The 20,469-nt window shown below is 42.4% G+C and overlaps 1 protein-coding gene across 4 annotated transcripts in view; it reads left to right on the top strand.

Annotated features, from left to right (window-relative positions):
* Positions 1–20,099, top strand: part of LOC126278486 (cytochrome P450 4C1-like) — a 50,146-nt gene extending 30,047 nt beyond the window's left edge. For 2 of the 4 annotated variants that reach the window (XM_049978643.1, XM_049978644.1), the window contains 2 exons: positions 8,979–9,486; positions 17,205–20,099. In XM_049978643.1, coding sequence (XP_049834600.1) covers positions 8,979–9,486; positions 17,205–17,260 — 564 coding nt within the window. In that variant the 3' untranslated portion in view covers positions 17,261–20,099. The remainder of the gene's footprint in view (positions 1–8,978; positions 9,487–17,204) is intronic. The other 2 variants (XM_049978646.1, XM_049978645.1) reach the window with 1 other exon arrangement.
* The last annotated feature ends 370 nt before the right edge of the window (positions 20,100–20,469 follow it).

Below are 20,469 nucleotides of genomic sequence, written 5' to 3'. Positions count from 1 at the left end.
TTGTACAGATGCTCTTCATACTCCGCCCACCTTTCAGCTTTTCCTTCTTTGCCATCTGAGCTCTTGATATTCATACCCCTGCTTCTCTTTTCCCCAAAGGCCTCTTTAATTTTCGTCAGGGCTGTGATTATCTTTCCTCTAGAGAAATATGCTTCTCAATCTTTACATTTTGTCCTTTTGCGATTCCTGTTTAGCAATTTCTCAGTTTATACCAATCTCATTTTTAAACATTTATATTATCTTTCACCTGTTTCATTTGGCGCATTTTTGTAAATGTTTTCCCTTCAACAATCAAAGTCAAATCTCTTGCATTATCCAAGGATTTCTACGAGGGTTTGTCTTGTTACCAATTTGATCCTCTGCTGCCTTCACTACTTCATCTATTCAAACTACTCATTGGTCTTCTACTGTACTCCCTCTGAAACTCTCAGGAGCCTCTGGTTCTTTCAATTTATCCGGGTCTCCCCCCCCCCCCCCATGAACCATGGACCTTGCCGTTGGTGGGGAGGCTTGCGTGCCTCAGCGATACAGATGGCCGTACCGTAGGTGCAACCATAACGGAGGGGTATCTGTTGAGAGGCCAGACAAACGTGTGGTTCCTGAAGAGGGGCAGCAGCCTTTTCAGTAGTTGCAGGGGCAACAGTCTGGATGATTGACTAATCTGGCCTTGCAACATTAACCAAAACGGCCTTGCTGTGCTGGTACTGCGAACGGCTGAAAGCAAGGGGAAACTACAGCCGTAATTTTTCCCGAGGACATGCAGCTTTACTGTATGATTAAATGATGATGGCATCCTCTTGGGTAAAATATTCCGGAGGTAAAATAGTCCCCCATTCGGATCTCCGGGCGGGGACTACTCAGGAGGATGTCGTTATCAGGAGAAAGAAAACTGGCGTTCTACGGATCGGAGCGTGGAATATCAGATCCCTTAATCGGGCAGGTAGGTTAGAAAATTTAAAAAGGGAAATGGATAGGTTAAAGTTAGATATAGTGGGAATTAGTGAAGTTCGGTGGCAGGAGGAACAAGACTTCTGGTCAGGTGACTACAGGGTTATAAACACAAAATCAAATAGGGGTAATGCAGGAGTAGATTTAATAATGAATAGGAAAATGGGAATGCGGGTAAGCTACTACAAACAGCATAGTGAACGCATTATTGTGGCCAAGATAGATACGAAGCCCACACCTACTACAGTAGTACAAGTTTATATGCCAACTAGCTCTGCAGATGATGAAGAAATTGAAGAAATGTACGATGAAATAAAAGAAATTATTCAGATAGTGAAGGGAGACGAAAATTTAATAGTAATGGGTGACTGGAATTCGAGTGTAGGAAAAGGGAGAGAAGGAAACATAGTAGGTGAATATGGATTGGGGCTAAGAAATGAAAGAGGAAGCCGCCTAGTAGAATTTTGCACAGAGCACAACTTAATCATAGCTAACACTTGGTTTAAGAATCATGAAAGAAGGTTGTATACGTGGAAGAACCCTGGAGATACTAAAAGGTATCAGATAGATTATATAATGGTAAGACAGAGATTTAGGAACCAGGTTTTAAGCTGTAAGACATTTCCAGGGGCAGATGTGGACTCTGACCACAATCTATTGGTTATGACCTGTAGATTAAAACTGAAGAAACTGCAAAAATGTGGGAAATTAAGGAGATGGGACCTGGATAAACTGAAAGAACCAGAGGTTGTACAGAGTTTCAGAGAGAGCATAAGGGAACAATTGACAGGAATAGGGGAAAGAAATACAGTAGAAGAAGAATGGGTAGCTCTGAGGGATGTAGTAGTGAAGGCAGCAGAGGATAAAGTAGGTACAAAGACGAGGGCTGCTAGAAATCCTTGGGTAACAGAAGAAATATTGAATTTAATTGATGAAAGGAGAAAATATAAAAATGCAGTAAATGAAGCAGGCAAAAAGGAATACAAACGTTTCAAAAATGAGATCGACAGGAAGTGCAAAATGGCTAAACAGGGATGGCTAGAGGACAAATGTAAGGATGTAGAAGCTTATCTCACTAGGGGTAAGATAGATACTGCCTACAGGAAAATTAAAGAGACCTTTGGAGAGAAGAGAACCACGTGTATGAATATCAAGAGCTCAGATGGCAGCCCAGTTCTAAGCAAAGAAGGGAAGGTAGAAAGGTGGAAGGAGTATATAGAAGGTTTATACAAGGGCGATGTACTTGAGGACAATATTATAGAAATAGAAGAGGATGTAGATGAAGACGAAATGGGAGATATGATACTGCGTGAAGAGTTTGACAGAGCACTGAAAGACCTGAGTCGAAACAAGGCCCCCGGAGTAGACAACATTCCATTAGAACTACTGACGGCCTTGGGAGAACCAGTCATGACAAAACTCTACCAGCTGGTGAGCAAGATGTATGAGACAGGCGAAATACCCTCAGACTTCAAGAAGAATATAATAATTCCAATCCCAAAGAAAGCAGGTGCTGACAGATGTGGAAATTACCGAACTATCAGTTTAATAAGCCACGGCTGCAAAATACTAACGCGAATTCTTTACAGACGAATGGAAAAGCTGATAGATGCAGACCTCGGGGAGGATCAGTTTGGATTCCGTCGAAATGTTGGAACACGTGAGGCAATACTGACCTTACGACATATCTTAGAAGAAAGATTAAGAAAAGGCAAACCTACGTTTCTAGCATTTGTAGACTTAGAGAAAGCTTTTGACAATGTTGACTGGAATACTCTTTTTCAAATTCTAAAGGTGGCAGGGGTAAAATACAGGGAGCGAAAGGCTATTTATAATTTGTACAGAAACCAGATGGCAGTAATAAGAGTCGAGGGGCATGAAAGGGAAGCAGTGGTTGGGAAAGGAGTGAGACAGGGATGTAGCCTCTCCCCGATGTTATTCAATCTGTATATTGAGCAAGCAGTAAAGGAAACAAATGAAAAATTTGGAGTAGGTATTAAAATTCATGGAGACGAAGTGAAAACTTTGAGGTTCGCCGATGACATTGTAATTCTGTCAGAGACGGCAAAGGACTTGGAAGAGCAGTTGAACGGAATGGACAGTGTCTTGAAAGGAGGATATAAGATGAACATTAACAAAAGCAAAACGAGGATAATGGAATGTAGTCAAATTAAATCGGGTGATGCTGAGGGAATTAGATTAGGAAATGAGACACTTAAAGTAGTAAAGGAGTTTTGCTATTTAGGAAGTAAAATAACTGATGATGGTCGAAGTAGAGAGGATATAAAATGTAGACTGGCAATGGCAAGGAAAGCGTTTCTGAAGAAGAGAAATTTGTTAACATCGAATATAGATCTATGTATCAGGAAGTCGTTTCTGAAAGTATTTGTTTGGAGTGTAGCCATGTATGGAAGTGAAACATGGACGATAACTAGTTTGGACAAGAAGAGAATAGAAGCTTTCGAAATGTGGTGCTACAGAAGAATACTGAAGATAAGGTGGATAGATCACGTAACTAATGAGGAGGTATTGAATAGGATTGGGGAGAAGAGAAGTTTGTGGCACAACTTGACTAGAAGAAGGGATCGGTTGGTAGGACATGTTTTGAGGCATCAAGGGATCACAAATTTAGCATTGGAGGGCAGCGTGGAGGGTAAAAATCGTAGAGGGAGACCGAGAGATGAGTACACTAAGCAGATTCAGAAGGATGTAGGTTGCAGTAGGTACTGGGAGATGAAGCAGCTTGCACAGGATAGAGTAGCATGGAGAGCTGCATCAAACCAGTCTCAGGACTGAAGACAACAACAACAACATCCGGGTCTCATCTCTTCAATTTCCAAGCTTTTTTTTATTTCTTAAGTTTTAATCTACCGTTCATAACCATTAAATTGTGGTCAGATTCCACTACCACTCCTAAAAATGTCTCACAATTTAAAATCCGGCTCCAAAATCTATGTCTAACCATTACATAATCCATCTGAAAACATATTATCCTAAAGCAAGTCTTAGCGATGACTAAATTATGCTCTGTGAAAAATTCTACCAGGCGGCTTCCTCTTTTATTCCTTTCCCTTCAGTCCATATTCTCCTAGTACTTGTATGCCTGTTCCTTTTCCTACAATCGAATTCCAGTCCCTTATCACAAACATCATGATTAGAGTTTCGTCTCCTTTAACTATCCCAGTAATTTTTTCTCGTCATACGTTTCTTCAATCTCTTCATCATCTGCGGAGCTAGCTGACATGTAAACTTGTACTACTATGACAGGCGTGGCTTCATGGCTGTTTTGGCTACGATAATACGTTCACTATACTGTTCATAGCAGCTTACTAGCATCCCCGTTTTCTTATTCGTAAATAAACACATTGCTGCATTAACCCTATTCGACGTTTTCTTTATACCCCTGTAGTTAGCTGTCCAGAAATCCTGTTTTTCCAGCCTCCGAATTTCACTAATCCCCACTATACCTAAATTCAACCTACCCACTCCCCATTCTAACTTTCTATCCTTGCTGCCCGATTAAGGCAGCCATCATCCCACGCTCTGATCCGTAGGACGCCAGTTTTTTTTCCTTCTAATGACGATGTCCTCCTGAGTAGTCCCCACACAGGCATACCAATGAGGTACTATTTTACTTCTTGAATATTTTACTCAAGAAGACGCCATCATCACTTAACCATACAGCAGAGCTGCAAGCCGCCGGGAAAATTACGGCTGTAGTTTCCACCTCCTTTTAGCCTTTCGGAGTACCATGGTACAAGGCCAGATCAGTCATCCATCTAAACAGTTGCCCCTGTAACTAATGAAATGCTACTGTCCATTTCCAGGAACCACACGTTTATCTAGAATTTCGACATATACCCGTCTGTTGCTGTGGCACCAAACCACCTCACCCCCGCGGTTCAGTGGGGGGGGGGGGGGGGGGGGGCAAATATACTAAGCAGTACTTAAATATGTAGAAGTTGTAATACTTCCAGACGCTACAAAAAAGACCACAACCTCATTTCTTACAACAACAGAAACAGTAGCAAATGGAGAAATTTGCTTATGACAGTTTGTAATGTACATTCCTTCGCGTGATTAAAAATTTGGTTACGAGACTGAAAGACCAATCAAGAAACACTATCCCTATGTGTTTCTACTTACACTATCCTCTAGGTACAACATTCCAGCTGTGTTATGCCTCATAACCTGTCACTCACAACAGAGGCTCTGTCTAGTTTTGGTCATCTAGCGGGATGATAGACTTTGTGTTAATGTCTACTTTGTGAAGGTGCTAGAGTGTAAAGAAATCGTTTCTCATAAATCCCACTAGCACACACGTCTCGTATTTGCGGACACTTAAATGTCTTATTATAATGGTTTTGATATTTATACTATCATCATTTTTTGCAGTTACATTTGACACATCACATTGTAAAAGCTAGTAGAAACTACGACACAGTATCAAATTGTTGCATACATGTATAGTTATCTCAAGTAGACCCTCTTGTATGTGCAAACTTAATGATAAATTTATTCCGAATCAAGTCGCGTACCTAATTATCTATAGAACTAATGTGTGAACATCTTTACTCCGACTGCTCCCATTATATCTGATACTCTCAAGAGCTATTTCCTTCACTGCTGCTAATGTTACTTTCACAACTGGTACTATTTTGATCGACACTCTCACAGTGGCTACCCTCACAATGGATGCTTTCATAACAAGTATTTTCTGTACTGTTGTTCTCATGACGGGTACACTGTCAGCCACTACTGTCAGGACTCCCACGGTCAAATTGGATCATAATCTGTCATTGACTTTCCTCAAAAGCGACATTTTCACAAGCACTACTCTCAGAACTACTATTTTCAGCTGTTAGCAATCACATCCACGAACGTCTCAAAACTTGTTACAAACATATCTCCTTTACGAACACATACTAGGTTATGTTCTGCTTTATTGTTGATGGAAAATTTTATTTGTGGGACCGTAATTAATGAAAAATTTCTTTATAAGAAATTCCTTGGTTTCGGGGTCCTAATTTTGTTCCCGAATGCTTCTGGTTCCCTTTGCTGACACCCCTGACACAGATCATACAGTTGCTCAGAAGATGAAAGAAAACTTCTTTTATCATCTCAAATAGGAACCCCACTCATATGGTTACAATTCGGTGGTGATGGCAATCAACATTCGATCTGTTGACGAAAATACAGTTTCAAAGCCTGTTATACATATAAATCTTCGTCAGAAATTGTACTGCATGCTTTCTCCGAAGACTGTTTTTAGCAATTAGTTCAGCAGCCCACTCGTAATGTAAATGATTTAGAAAGTATACTTGACCTCTTTGTAACAAATAATCCTGAACGGATAGGGAGCATCATTATCAGTACAAGAAATAATGACCAAAAAGTTGTTGTAAATAGACTGTATACCGTAAAATCCAAACCAACCTAAAATAAGTGCAAAACATAACTAACTACGTAAGCTGGACGAGAGGTGGCTTCAGTTCAAAGAAACAATGTAAATCAATAACAGACGGAATTGATACCAAAAAAATGGCTCAGAACACTATGGGTGTTAACATCTGAGGTCATCAGACCCCTACATCTTAGAACTACTTAAACCTAACTAACCTAAGGACATCACACACATCCATGCCCGAGGCAGGATTCGAACCTGCGACCGTAGCAGTCGCGCGGTTCCGGACTGAAGTGTCTAGAACAGCTCGGCCACCGCGGCCGGCCCACGGAACTGATCCCTAGACGTACAAAGAACAGGTCAGAACAATGTTACAGAAGTGATCAGAAAAGCATACCAAATCTAAAAGAACGCAAAATCCAGAAGGTGGCTGGAGTTTTACAGATGTCAGAAATTTAGCGCGTATTTAAATGCGAGGTGCTTTTAATAGTTTCGACGACGAAACTCTGTCACGAAATCAAACAGAAAGTCCAAAAAAAATTTGGTCGCATGTGAATCACACCAGCGGTTACGCACAATGGATACCTTCACTACGCGATAGCGATATTAATGTTCCCGATGACAGTGCTACTAAAGAACAGTTACTAAATGCAGACTTCCGAAATTCGTTCGCCAAAATACGAAGTTAAATTCCACAATTACAATCAAGAACTGCAGGAAACATGAGTAACTTAAAATTACACATATTTGGTGTAGTGATCCAGTTCTAATCAATAACTAAGAGTAAATATTCTGGCCCAAATTGCATACCAGTTACGTTAGTTTCAGAATATGCACCACACTTAGCAGTGATATAGAACTGCTCGCTCGATGAAAGGTCCGTACTGGTACCTAAAGACTCGGAAATTGCACTGGTTACATCAGTACTCAAAAATGGAAACAGGAATAATGCGATGAATAAATGTCTCATACAACTGACATAGATTTGCGGTAGGGTTTTGAAACATACACTGTGTCCGAAAAATTATGAACTACATCGAAGAAAACGATCTATTGACACACAGTCGGTATGGATTCAGAAAATATATTTAAAAAAATTTTCAAATGTGTGTGAAACCTTATGGGACTTAACTGCTAAGGTCATCAGCCCCTACGTTTACACACTACTTAACCTAAATTATCCTAAGGACAAACACAAACACCCATGCCCGAGGGAGGACTCAAACCTCCGCCGGGACCAACCGCACAGCCCATGACTGAAACGCCCCAGACCGCTCGGCTAATCCCGTGCGGCTGAAAACATCATTCTTGTGTCACACTGCTAGCTCTGTATTCTCATGAAGTAATGAATTTGAATTTGCGAATAATGAACTACTATAGGCTATATAGTGGAATGACGACAACTAAAATTAGTGGCAGGGGTGGATTACACACTTATCACGAGCGATTATGTATATCTTGATTGCCAGAAGCTTTTTGACACCGTTCCTCACAAGTCACAGTAGCTAAAACACCTACTTGGGCATCATCATTTGTTGCAGGTCGTGGGTGACGTTTGACATGTGGCTAAACACTTTCCGTTTCCTTAAATAACCTAACTATCCGGCGAACGGTCTAGACACTTGGATGATGTCGTCCAGGATATCGAGCAGCATAAACAGCACACACCCGTTGGGCATGTTGATTACAACAGCCTTACATCAACACGATATCGACCTTTTCCGCAATTGGTAAACGGTCCATTTTAACACGGGTAATGTATCACAAAGCAAATACCGTCCGCACTGGCGGAATGTCACGTGATGCCACGTACTTATACAATTGTGACTATTACGGCCCCATCTGTCACAAAGCGAAAAAAATGCTCCAACTAAAACATTCATATTTCTTTACGTACTACACGAGTATGTAATAAAAATGGGGTTTGCTATTTAAAAGAACGCAGGTGATATCCGTTTGACCTATGATAGCGCCATCTAGCGGTCCAAGGACAAAGCCATCTGATTTCCTCCTTCAAGCTAGACGAGTTTCGTTCTTTGTAGTTTTTTCGTTTCACGCTTATTTCGTTAAATAAGTCAGGATCAGTGGAGCACCCTGTATAGAATCAAAGGATTTTATAAGTCCACGTGTTACATTCGTGTGAAGAGTGGTACATAATTTCATTGCCATATCTAAAAAAACTGTGGATTTGGTGCATTTTTGAAATAGTATGTGTTTTTCATTAACGTCTCCCCTTAAGAGATTTCACATAAAAAATTACGGACAATGCTTTTTAGCATGCTTTTTTAATTATTGGCTACTAACCGGGAGAGTGTGAGGATAACATTTCGATGGTAAAAAGAAAAGATTTGGTGTCTTATCGAAGAGGAACTCTGAAACTATTAGTTCGCAAGAATTTAAATCTTGGTGCTTGAGCCCCACCTACTTTTCGTAACCGAGTGTGCCGGTCGTGTTTAAGATTACGACCGTAGCACAGTATGGCCTCTTTTACTGATTCAGCCGGTGAGGATGAGAAGTGCCTTTCCTTGGAGTTGTTGTTCCCTCTCCCAATTCCCCGACGTAAAATTGGTCACTCCGTGCGCCCGATGCTGGCACGCCCGCGTGACGTGCGCCCTCTGCGCGGCAGGAGACGCTGCGGCTGTTCCCGCCGGCGCCGATCATCCACCGCGAGGTGGAGACGTCGGAGCTGAAGATCGGCGGCTGCACGCTGCCGGTGGGCGCGTCGGTGCTGGTGCTGAGCTACTCGGCGCACCGCCACCCCGACCACTTCGACAGCCCGCAGCACTTCTGCCCGGAGCGCTTCGCGGAGCCGCGCGCTCGGCCGCGCCACCCGTACGCGTACGTGCCGTTCGGCGCGGGCCCGCGCATCTGCGTGGGGCGCGCCTACGGCCTGCTGCTGGCCAAGGCGGCCGTGGCGGCCGTGCTGCGCCGGCTGCGCGTCGAGTCCCGCCTCAGCTGGCAGGACCTGCGCGGCCTCGCCCACGGCATCGTGCTCAAGCTCGAGGCCGGCTTCCCCCTGGAGCTGTTCCCGCGCTACCCCGCCCACTACCGCCCGGAGACGCCGGCGCCGCCCCTCTGCGGACTCCTCCACAGGCGTCTCTCCACCGCTCACGTCTCGGCCACCATACCTCAAGGTACGGAGGTGTAGAGTCTCGACCAGTAAACTCCCGATACCTTAATCAGGTGAGCTCCCTTGTATAACTCAGCTTCAGACGTCTAATCACCTTCCACATGAGTGATTTGCTGCGGGAAAGACCGCAGTTCGTGGTACACTACTGGCCATTAAAATTGCTACACCAAGAAGAAATACAGATGATCAATGGCAATTCATTGGACAAATATATTATACTAGAAGTGGCATGTGATTACATTTTCACGCAATTTGGGTGCATAGATCCTGAGAAATCAGTACCCAGAACAACCACATCTGGCCGTAATAACGCCTGGGCATTGAGTCAAAAAGAGCTTGGATGGCGTGTATAGATACAGCTCCCCATGCAGTTTCAACACGATACCACAGTTCATCAAAAGTAGTGACTGGCGTATTGTGACGAGCCAGTTGCTCGGCCACCATTGACCAGACGTTTTCAGTTGGTGATACATCTGGAGAATGTGCTGGCCAGGGCAGCAGTCGAACATTTCCTGTATCCACCTGACCTGCAACATGCGGTCGTTCATTATACTGCTTTAATGTAGGGTGTCGCAGGGATGCAATGACGGGCAGAGCCACTGGTCGCAACACATATGAAATGTAACGTCCACTGTTCAAACTGCCGTCGGTGTGAACAAGAGGTGACTGAGAAGTGTAATCAATGGCACCCCATAGCATCACGCAGAATCATACGCCAGTATGGCGATGACGAATACACGCTGCCAATGTGCGTTCGCCGCGATGTCGCCAAACACAGATGCGTCAATCATAATGCTGTACACAGAACCTCGATTCATCCGAAAACATGACGTTTTGGCCCTCGTGCACCAAGATTCGTCGTTGAGTACACGATCGCAGGCGCTCCTGTCTGAGTTGCAGCGTCAAGGGTAACCGCAGCCATGGTCTCCGAGCTGATAGTCCATGTTGCCGCAAACGTCGTCGAACTGTTCGTGCAGATGGTTGTTGTCTTGCAAACGTCCCCATCTGTTGACTCAGGGACCGAGACGTGGCTGCACGATCCCTTACAGCCTTGCGGGTAAGATGCGTGTCTTCTCGACTGCTAGTGATACGAGACCGTTGGGATCCACCACGGCGTTCCGTATTACCCTCCTGAACCCACCGATTCCATATTCTGCTAACAGTCATTGGATCTCGACCAACGCGGGCAGCAGTCTCGCGCTACAATAAACTAAAATCACGATAGGCTGCAATCCGACCTTTATCAAAGTCCGAAATGTGATGGTATGCATTTCTCCTCCTTACAGGAGGCATCACAACAACATTTCACCAGGTAACGCCGGTCAACTGGTGTTTGTGTATGAGAAATCGGTTGGAAACTTCCCTCATGTCAGCACGTTGTAGGCGTCACCACCGGCGCCAGCCTTGTGTGAATGCTCTGAAAAGCTAATAATTTGCATTTCACAGCATCTTTTTCCTGTCGGTTAAATGTCACGCCTGTAGCACGTCATCTTCGTGGTGTAGCAATTTTAATAGCCAGTACTGTAGTGACGGAAAATGACCTTGTAAAACAGAAGTGATAGCCGACGTTCCCCAAGTAAGTATTTTAGGCCTTCTGCTGTGACCAGCCCACAGGGTGATTCAAAAGTAACTGTACAAGATTCGTGAGTGTAATCTATGCATCGAAATAAGTCTAAATTGCTATAGAATTTTTTTTTCTGAAATTGCGTTATTTCCGAGTTAAGACACGTATTATCAGTTGTGCTAAGCATTACATCACCGGTCTTGAGAACATCCTGGAAATCGTAGATGAAGATCAAAAGTGTCCAACTCCCCCCAAAATATACCTTTTTATATTAGGGGCGTTGTACTGTCGCCTACTGCCAGGTACTCCGTATTAGAGACCTCAGTAGTCATTAGACACCATGAGAGAGCAAAATGGGACACTCCGTGGAACTGAGGGAATTCGAACGTGGTGAGGTGATTGGATGTCACTTGTTTCATACATCTGTACACAAGATTTCCACACTGCTAAATATCCCTAGATCCACTGTTTCCGATGTGATAGTGAAGAGTAAACGTGAAGGGACACATATAGCGAAAAAGTGTATAGGCCGACCTTGTCTGTTTGACAAAGACGGCCTACAGTTCAAGAGGGTTCTAATGTGTATAGTCAGACGTCTATTCAGACCATCACAAAGGAATTCAAAACTGCAACACGATCCACTGGAAGTACTATGACAGTTAGGCTGCAGGTGAGAGCGGCTGCTCATAAGCCACACATTACGCCGGTAAAGGCCAAACGACCCCTCCCTTTGGTGTAAGGAGAGTAAACATTCGACGATTGAACGGTGAAAAAACTTTGTGTGGAGTGACGAATCACGGTACATAATGTGGCGATCCAATGGCAGTGTGTGGGTATGGCGAATGTGCGGTGAACTTCATCTGCCAGCGTGTGTAGTACCAACAGTAAAATTCGGAGGCGTGTTATACTGAGGTCATGTTTTTCCTGGAGGGGACTTGCACCCATTGTTTTGCGTGGCACAATCACAGCACATTCCTACATTGATGTTTTAAGCACATTCTTGCTTCCCAATCTTGAAGAGCAATTCAGGGATGGCGATTGCATCTTTCAACACGATCGAGCACCTGTTCATACTGCACGCCCTGTGGCGGAGTGATTACACGACAATAATAACCCCGTAATGGACTGGTCTGCACAGAGTTCTGACCTGAAACCTACAGAACACCTTTGGGATGTTTTGGAGCGCCGACTTCATGCCAGGACACGCCGACCGACATCGATACCTCTCCTTAGCGCAGCAATCCGTGAAGAATGGGCAGCCATTCCCCCAAGATACGCTCCAGCACATGATTGAATGCATGCCTCCGAGCGTGGAAGCTGTCATCAAGGCTAAGGGTGGGCCAACACTATATTGAATTCCAGCATTACCGAAGACGGGCGCCACGAACTTGTAAGTCATTTTCAGCCAGGTGTCCGGATACCTTAGATCACACAGTATACTTCACGCCGTGCAACTGCCACCGCAGGGGCTCTTCAGTGACCTGTGTGGCGCCTGCTACGGACACAGCAATTCCACCCTTTTTACATACAGAAAGCACAGGAGCTGGCACCTACAGACTATCCTAGACGTCAGAATTTCTGTCAGTGGTTACCCGAGCGCCACTGTGTGGTCCTCTGGTACCTTTTACGGATGAGAGCCTCTTTACCCTTGCGGGTATTGTGAACGCTCGTAACATGCACGTGTACCTGTATGAGAAACATCGTGTACCTGCAGTAAGAAGTTATCAAAATCATTTTGCAATGATCATCTGGTGTGCTATAGTGGACAATCGGTTTACTCGGAGCGCATTTTATTTCACAGTGCCTGACTGGCAGAGTGTATCGATAGCTTTTGGAGATGCATTGGGTGGTCTCCTCCATGATGTCTCACTTGCTACACGAACTTACTTGTGGTTTACGCACAACGGTGCGTCTGTATATTTCAGTCCGGCGGCAAGAGAGTATCTCATTGTTACTTAACCATATACTTGGATTGATCGTGCAGGACCAGTCACTTCCGCAGTCGGATCTCCGGATCTAAGCACCCTGTACTTTTATCTTTCGGGCCATCTGAAGGAGCTTTTCTTTTGTGATATAACTGAAAATACAGCGCAAATACAGCAGCAAACTCAAAATGTGCATCTCAGAATGAGATGAACAGAGCCCCCAACATTCAGAGAGCGGTAAGATGCCAAGCACGATACTGTCTTCCCCTACATAGACACCATTTTGAACATGTCCTGGGATAAAAGTACAGTACATAACTGTATTGAATTTCGGGTCCCTTCGTTTCGTTGCTTTCTGATAAAAATTAATTTTGTGTTTTGTTTATCTTGTAATTCCTTTTATACTGCATAACTCTGAAATGAGCCAATTTCAGAAAACATTTAACTCTTATTTTAACATTTGACTCTTATTTTGATGCATACATTACATCCTTGAAATGTGTACAGTTGCTTTTGTATCAACCTTTATAAAGACGATTTAATATACAAATTGAGCAGCCATCTCAGATTGTTTGCAGATGATGCTGTTATTTACCATGTAGTGAATTCACGATAAGATCAAAACCAACGGCACAATTATTTAAACAAGATACCTGTGCTGTGCGAAAAGTGCCAATTGACCATAAATAAAGAAGCGTGGGAAGACATCTTCATGAGCACTAAAAGACACTCTTTAAACCTAAAGGCTGTCACTTCAATTATATACGTAGGAATTGCAATTAGGAACAGTTCGATTCCATGGGAATGATAGTGCCCCACGATCGAGAAGTAACCTAGGACAGTTGGTCTAAGTTTGAGCGTGGAACATGTGTCGCTGTAATTACATTCCGTCTACATGACTACTTACAACGCAATGATAATAGTTGCACTGTCACTTGAAATCTAGATCTACAATGCAATGAGAAAGACAGATTAGATTAGGATCAAAGCTGACGTTCTTTCTGTCCTCTGTCTTCTATACTGCTACCTACACAGACAGAAATGCATCGCAACAAAAATAAAATAACAGAAATCTTGCCTCGCATGGAGAGACTTAAGCTCGTCCCACTCACAAACACAATCTGATTCTTTAAAGAACCGAACTCCCATCTATAAAACAGCTCGAAACGACTCATTACCTTGCAAATGAGTAGATGTGTTAAACATTTGTCATTAAGCATGTAAAACGTTTCTGGCCAATGACACTAATCGTAATTATATTGGTTTTATTAGTTTCAAATTATTTCCTCATAGGTCAATGAAAAATGAGGTATTTTTTCCATACGATTGTGTCGTTCAATGATACAATTTTTCAGGTACATTCAGTAGTTTATGTGAGCGATTATCTTTTTCCTTTCCCTGTTGGGTGGTGTTAGCTAGGGAAAGTTCTGAAAACGACTGAAATAATGCGTAAAAGGTCAAATAAGTTTCGGGCTTAGATTAGATTAGATTAGATCTACTTTCTTTGTAATTGATCCGTAGCGAGGAGGTCCCCCAGGATGTAGAACATGAGAGAAAAACAATAACACGTGACAGATATTTACAACTAAAACAAATAAGCTAATGTACCTTAGACATTTCCCAAGTGGAATGATGGTCATTTTTTTAAATGAACACTATATGAAAGAATCCTTTTACAACACTCATTTACTAAGATCGCATTACTGCACTCAATTTAAAATTTTAAAAATGTTTTATTTATTTATAAGGTAATAAACATATAATAGAACTACTAAAATACTTATTTACAATGAACACATTACTGCACTACATTATATACAGGGTGGTCCGAAATTCCCGTTACAGACTTCTAGGACTTGTAGAGAGAATGAGTACATCGTATTTTGAATAGGAACCCATGTCCGGAAACTTCATCCAACGAGACTACAGAGCGTCAAATATAGGCGCGGGGGTGTGTAAATGTACGTATAACCGGAGTGATTCCGTGATGGTGTTATAGATTTTCTACGGCGATGAAGAACGATAAATGTATTAATTTGAAGTAAGGATCCCTGTACCGGAAACGAACGAGTCGAAAGTTATAATTGAAAATCGTCCTGATACGTCTGACACTTGAATACAAGTATATGTTCTTGTGTCGCGGAGAGTGTAGGGTTGGTAACTTTCAGTGGCGGTAGTGTGGACAAAAACGAGAAAAATGTCCAATAAACGTTGGTTCTATTGAAAAATTCATCAATGGAGTAGAACGAGTTGGCCACCAATAAATCATTTAGGCTTCTCTTAAACTGAATTTCATTGGTTGTTTAGCTTTTTATAGCTGCTGGCAAGTCATTGAAAATGTGGGTTCCCGAATAATGCTCACCAGTTTATACAATAATAAGTGATTTTAAGCAGTTGTGAAGATATTCTTATTTCTAGTATTAATTCCATGGACTGAGCTGTTGGTTAGAAAAAGTGATATATTTTTAATGACAAATTTCATTAAGGAATAAATATATTGGGAAGCAGTAGTTAGTATGCGTAGTTCCCTAAACAGGTCTCTGCAAGATGTTCTTGAGTTCACATCACATATAACTCGTATTGCACGTTTTTGTTCCCATAAAAGTTTAGATGGCTCTGAGCACTATGGTAATCAGCCCCAGAGAACTTTAGCTTGGCTTGATGAATTACCGCAGTTGCAGCCGGTCATCGTTTAATTCATTTCACGATATTTCTACTGGGCACCTGCCAGTAGAAATACACCTGCCGGAAAAGCTTGTGGACCACGATAATGGCTACCAGTTGACAGTGCAAGGAACCCCATTATCTTCTCGATCTGTCGTAATTGAAGAATACACAGTGCGCCAACTGTCGCGGCGAGCGTTAATCCAGAGGACGGCTGAGTTTCGCGATTCCACCAGGAAGGGCGCCACCGCTGGAAAGATGAGACATCGAAGACTAACGGAGACTCACCCCGTTCCGCAATACATAGCGCGCTGTGAGTATCCCGTCGACGCGTCAAAATTAAGTTGACAGACGGACCAGCGGCAGCGCCTTCAATGGTGGAACCGCCAAACTCAGCCGTCCTCTGCATTAATGCTCGTCGCGTCTATTGGCACACGGTGTAGTATTCAGCTAGGAAAGATCGAGGAGATGATGGGGTTCCAGGCACTGTCCAACTGGTAGCCCTTACCGTGTTTCATCAGCTTTTCCGCCAGGTGCATTTCCACGAACTCTTTAAAAATGGACTCACAAAAAGATGTTTCCGTGTACAGAATCATAGTTCTGTCCTACTCCATTGAATGTCAAGTGGCAATACAATGTTCGGCAATAGCAGACTTGCTTATTTACAAGAGGTGAACGGAGCGCTGATGTCCAGTGCAAAGTTCTTTCACATTGCGAGTGGGCTGTCCTATGTAAGCCTTACTGACAAGGTATTTTGAAAATTCTGGGATTCTGTTATAGCAAGTCGGAATTCAGGGATCTCAAAATTTCTGCAATGATATGTTAGGCTGAAAACCCTTTGCACTTGAAATTTGCCGGCCGGTGTGGCCGAGCGGTTCTAGGCGGTTCAATCTTGAACCGCGCGACCGCTGCGCTCGCAGGTTCCAATCCTGCCTCGTTCATAAATATGTGTGATGTCCTTAGGTTAGTTAGGTTTAAGTAGTTCTAAATTGTAGGGGACTGATGACCTCAGATGTTGAGTCCCACACTTCTCAGAGCCATTTGAACCACTTGAAATTTACAAGTATTCTTGCTATTTTAGACTAAATGTTGCACAGAAAAGGAAAAAAAAAACGTTATGTGAACTGAAATGTGGAATACGAGAAGAGCAGGCAACAATTTCACTGAAGGAACTACAAACATTAACAAAATCGTTGCAGAAGAGAATTTTTGAGGTAATTACGAAGAACTGAGGTTGGACAAAGTACTAACAATGCAGTAACACAATAGGACAGAGAAAGCCTTTATACCAGTCTCCAAATAGGAGATGAAAATTCCTTATTTTGTTGCTCGCGTTATGAAGGAACCTATGTAATACCGTCATGATTGTGTATGTCTTATGTGTATCTACAACTTTCTTAATAAATTCGATACAATATTTTACAGATAACCTACTATTAGTATCGAAGGAACCCCCCTCCATACTGATTTCCACCGTTGAGTAAGAGGTCTTCGTCGAAATGTACCGGTAGTGAGACAGAGTGTGAGAGCGGCTGCCGCTGAGCCCTCCCGTGTTTGTGTGCCTCGCAGAGGAGGAGCCGGAGTACGACGAGACGGCGCCGCGGCGCGCCAGCTACAACTGGTGAGGGCTGGCGGACTATCGGCAAACAGATTACACGGGACGCGACAAGTGCTGCGGAGGCGGCTTGCGGCCAGCCGTGGACGCGGCCGCTGTCCGAAGGCGCAACGGGCTCAGCACCGCCCCTGCACTGCGGGCCTCTGCAGCGACTAACAGTGCCCACCACCCAGAGCACTTTCAGATACCGTCTCCACGGTAGAGTGAGATCGTTTCATGACGATCTCCTTGAATTTCCAAGTGTATTCGTTATTATAGTTTTTTTTAAATATAGTTATTACTTGTTTCCATTTCCAGAAAGCTTAAATAACGTAGTGCGTTAAGAACAACCTTGTTAATATTTTTTCGGGTCATTAGTCTCTTGACTTGTTTGATTTGGCCCGCCACGAATTCCTCGCCTCTGCCAACCTCTTCATCCCGGAGGAGCATTTGGAACCTACTTCCTCAATTATTTGGTGTATGTATTCCAGTCTCTGTCTTTCTTTCTCTACAGTCTTTGCCCTCTACAGCTTCCTCTAGTGCCATGGAAGTTGTCCAGTGACGACTTAACATATGTCGTACCATCCTGCCCCATCTATTTGTCACGTTTGACAAGTATTCCTTTCCTCGTTGGTTCTCTGGAGAACCATTTCATTTCCACTCTTATCAATCAAAATAATTTCCAACATTCGTCTGTAGCACCACATCTCAGACTCTTCAAATCTCTTTTTTTCCAGTTTTCTCTACAGTCCATGTTTCACTAACATTCAATGCTGTGCTTCAGACGTTCACTCTCAGAAATTTCTTCTTAAAATTAAGGCCTATGTTTGTTATTAGTATACTTCCCTAGCCCAAGAACATCATTTTTGGTAGTGGTAATCTCTTTTTTATGTCCCCTTTCCTACGTCCGTCATAGGTTATTTTGCTGCCAAGGTAACAGAATTCTTTAACTACATCTCCATCGTGGTCACCCAAACTGACGTCACATTTGTCGCTGTAAAATTCAGCAAAATGTGCGAAATTCTCAGAAAATTTGGAGCAAATTATAGACAGGAACGGGTAATATACAGTATGTACAAGAGCCAAAACAGGGCGACCAAGAGCGAAGTGCTCGGATAAAAAAAGGTGTAAGACAAAGATGTATTGTTTCGCCTCTTCTGTTAGATCTGTACATCGAAGAAGCAATGATGGAAATAAAAGAAAAGTTCAGGAGTGGAACTGAAATTCAAGGTGAAAGGATATGTGACACTATTCGTAGATGACATTGCTATCCTGAGTGAAAGTGAAGAAGCATTACATGATCTGCTTAATGGAATTAACAGTAGGACAGAATGAGGATTGAGAGTAAATCTAAGAAAGACGAAAGTAATGAGAAGAGCAGAAATGAGAATAGCGATAACCTTAACATCAGGATTGATGGTCAATAAGTTGATGAAGTTAAGGAACTTTGCTACTTAGGCAGCAAAATAATCAGTGACGAACGGAACAAGGAGTACATCGAAAGCAGACTGGCACTGGCAAAAAGGGCACTCGTGGCCAAGAGAAGTCTACTATTCTCAAACATAGGCCTTAATCTGAGGAAGAAATTTCTGAGAACGTATGTTCAGAGCACAGCACTGTATGATAGTGAAACATGGAATGTGGCGAAACCGGGGCAGAAGATCATCGACCCGTTCGAAATATTTTGCTACAGACGAATGTAAAAAAGGAAAGAAATATGTGGAAAACACTGACAAGGAAAAGGGAAAGGAGGATAGGACATGTGGCAAGACATCAGGAAATTACTTTCACGGCACTAGAGGAGATGTAGAGGCCAGAAACTGTAGAGAACAGCAAATAATTGAGGAAGTAGGATGCAAGCTCTTGGTGAGAATTTTCTGCATATTGATTTCCTTCCACATACCCATAATATTTGTGTGTCATATCTTCACTTAACTTTTTAAACCTTTTTTCTTTTTTTCATTTTCATAAACTACATCGCTCGGAGCTATAGTTTTACTACCATGTTCCTTGTATCCAGATCAATATTTGTCATCAGTAGGACTTGGCTAAAGAATGTTGTTATTGGATAAGTTTATCCTTTTCTGAAACTTTCCTTACCTCGGCCTCAAGGTGTGATCTTGCTCCCTTTACTCCTTTTGTAATACTGTGTCTGCAGTAACTATAATGTTTAACAGGTCACTTTTGTTTTGTTAACGCTCTTCGTGAAATTCCTGTTTAGTTTCTTCGCCCTCTACCATAAGTAATTTGCTAATTGGCTATAACCTCGTAAATCTCCACCTTATACAGATAGTTTTCTCTATTCTACAGATTTAACTAAAAGATCTGTCGATTTAAAAAAGTTACATATCCTGTTCATCGATTGAAATAAAGCATATGATAGTGTAAATAGAAAATTTCTCACTCTAGGTTGATAAGTCGAGACATAATCCATTGAGAAATTATGCAGAGAAAGTACGATGTAAATAAAATTCTAATTGAAACTGCGAATAGAATTTTATGCATTTTAGCAAATAAAAGGAGGAGCTCGACAAAATTGTCCTTTATCACCAAATCTATTTATTATATACTTTTTACACAATATCAAGAAGATGCTGATTAACAGTTCTTCCGATGTTGATCTACAACGTAAGGGTAGCTTACATGTAGTACAATATTCTAACTATCATGTTTACTGGAGATGAATAGCGAGATTCTATTCATCACTAAAGTGCAACGTAAAACGTTGATAATTTCTCAGGTTAATCCAAACAACTAAATGCAAATTGACAACCCTCAAAAGAATCATGCTTATCTGAGCAAGGTTTGTAGGGCAGTTCAGTATGTAGCATACCTAGATATATCATACGAAATACAAAACTGTCGCAGAGCACATAGAATCATTACCGATACTTTCCATTCAACTGAATTCCAGAAACGAACAATAATACTACCATAATTAACACACTGCTACGATGACGAAACATTGACCTTTACTAATGAAGTAGCTTTTAGCAGACAGTGTTACAACAAATGCTAAACACGATATGGCGATAGGTGAGTCGGCCCTACAAGAGAAAGGACGAATCGTAACAGACAGGACTCTTAATCGAAAAGATAACAATGACTGCAACCAACAGTGCTTCTAAATATTTCTTTCTTCTGATCAGAAGAGCTATAGAATTAGAAAACCAGAGCAATTAAATTGCTTCCCCTTTCTCTTTTATTCCTGTTTATTTAGCCCCAAAAATATTACACGTG

The sequence above is a fragment of the Schistocerca gregaria genome, chromosome 6, assembly GCF_023897955.1.
Source record: "Schistocerca gregaria isolate iqSchGreg1 chromosome 6, iqSchGreg1.2, whole genome shotgun sequence".
Classification (NCBI taxonomy): domain Eukaryota; kingdom Metazoa; phylum Arthropoda; class Insecta; order Orthoptera; family Acrididae; genus Schistocerca; species Schistocerca gregaria.
This window is presented reverse-complemented; position numbering and strand designations above follow the sequence as displayed.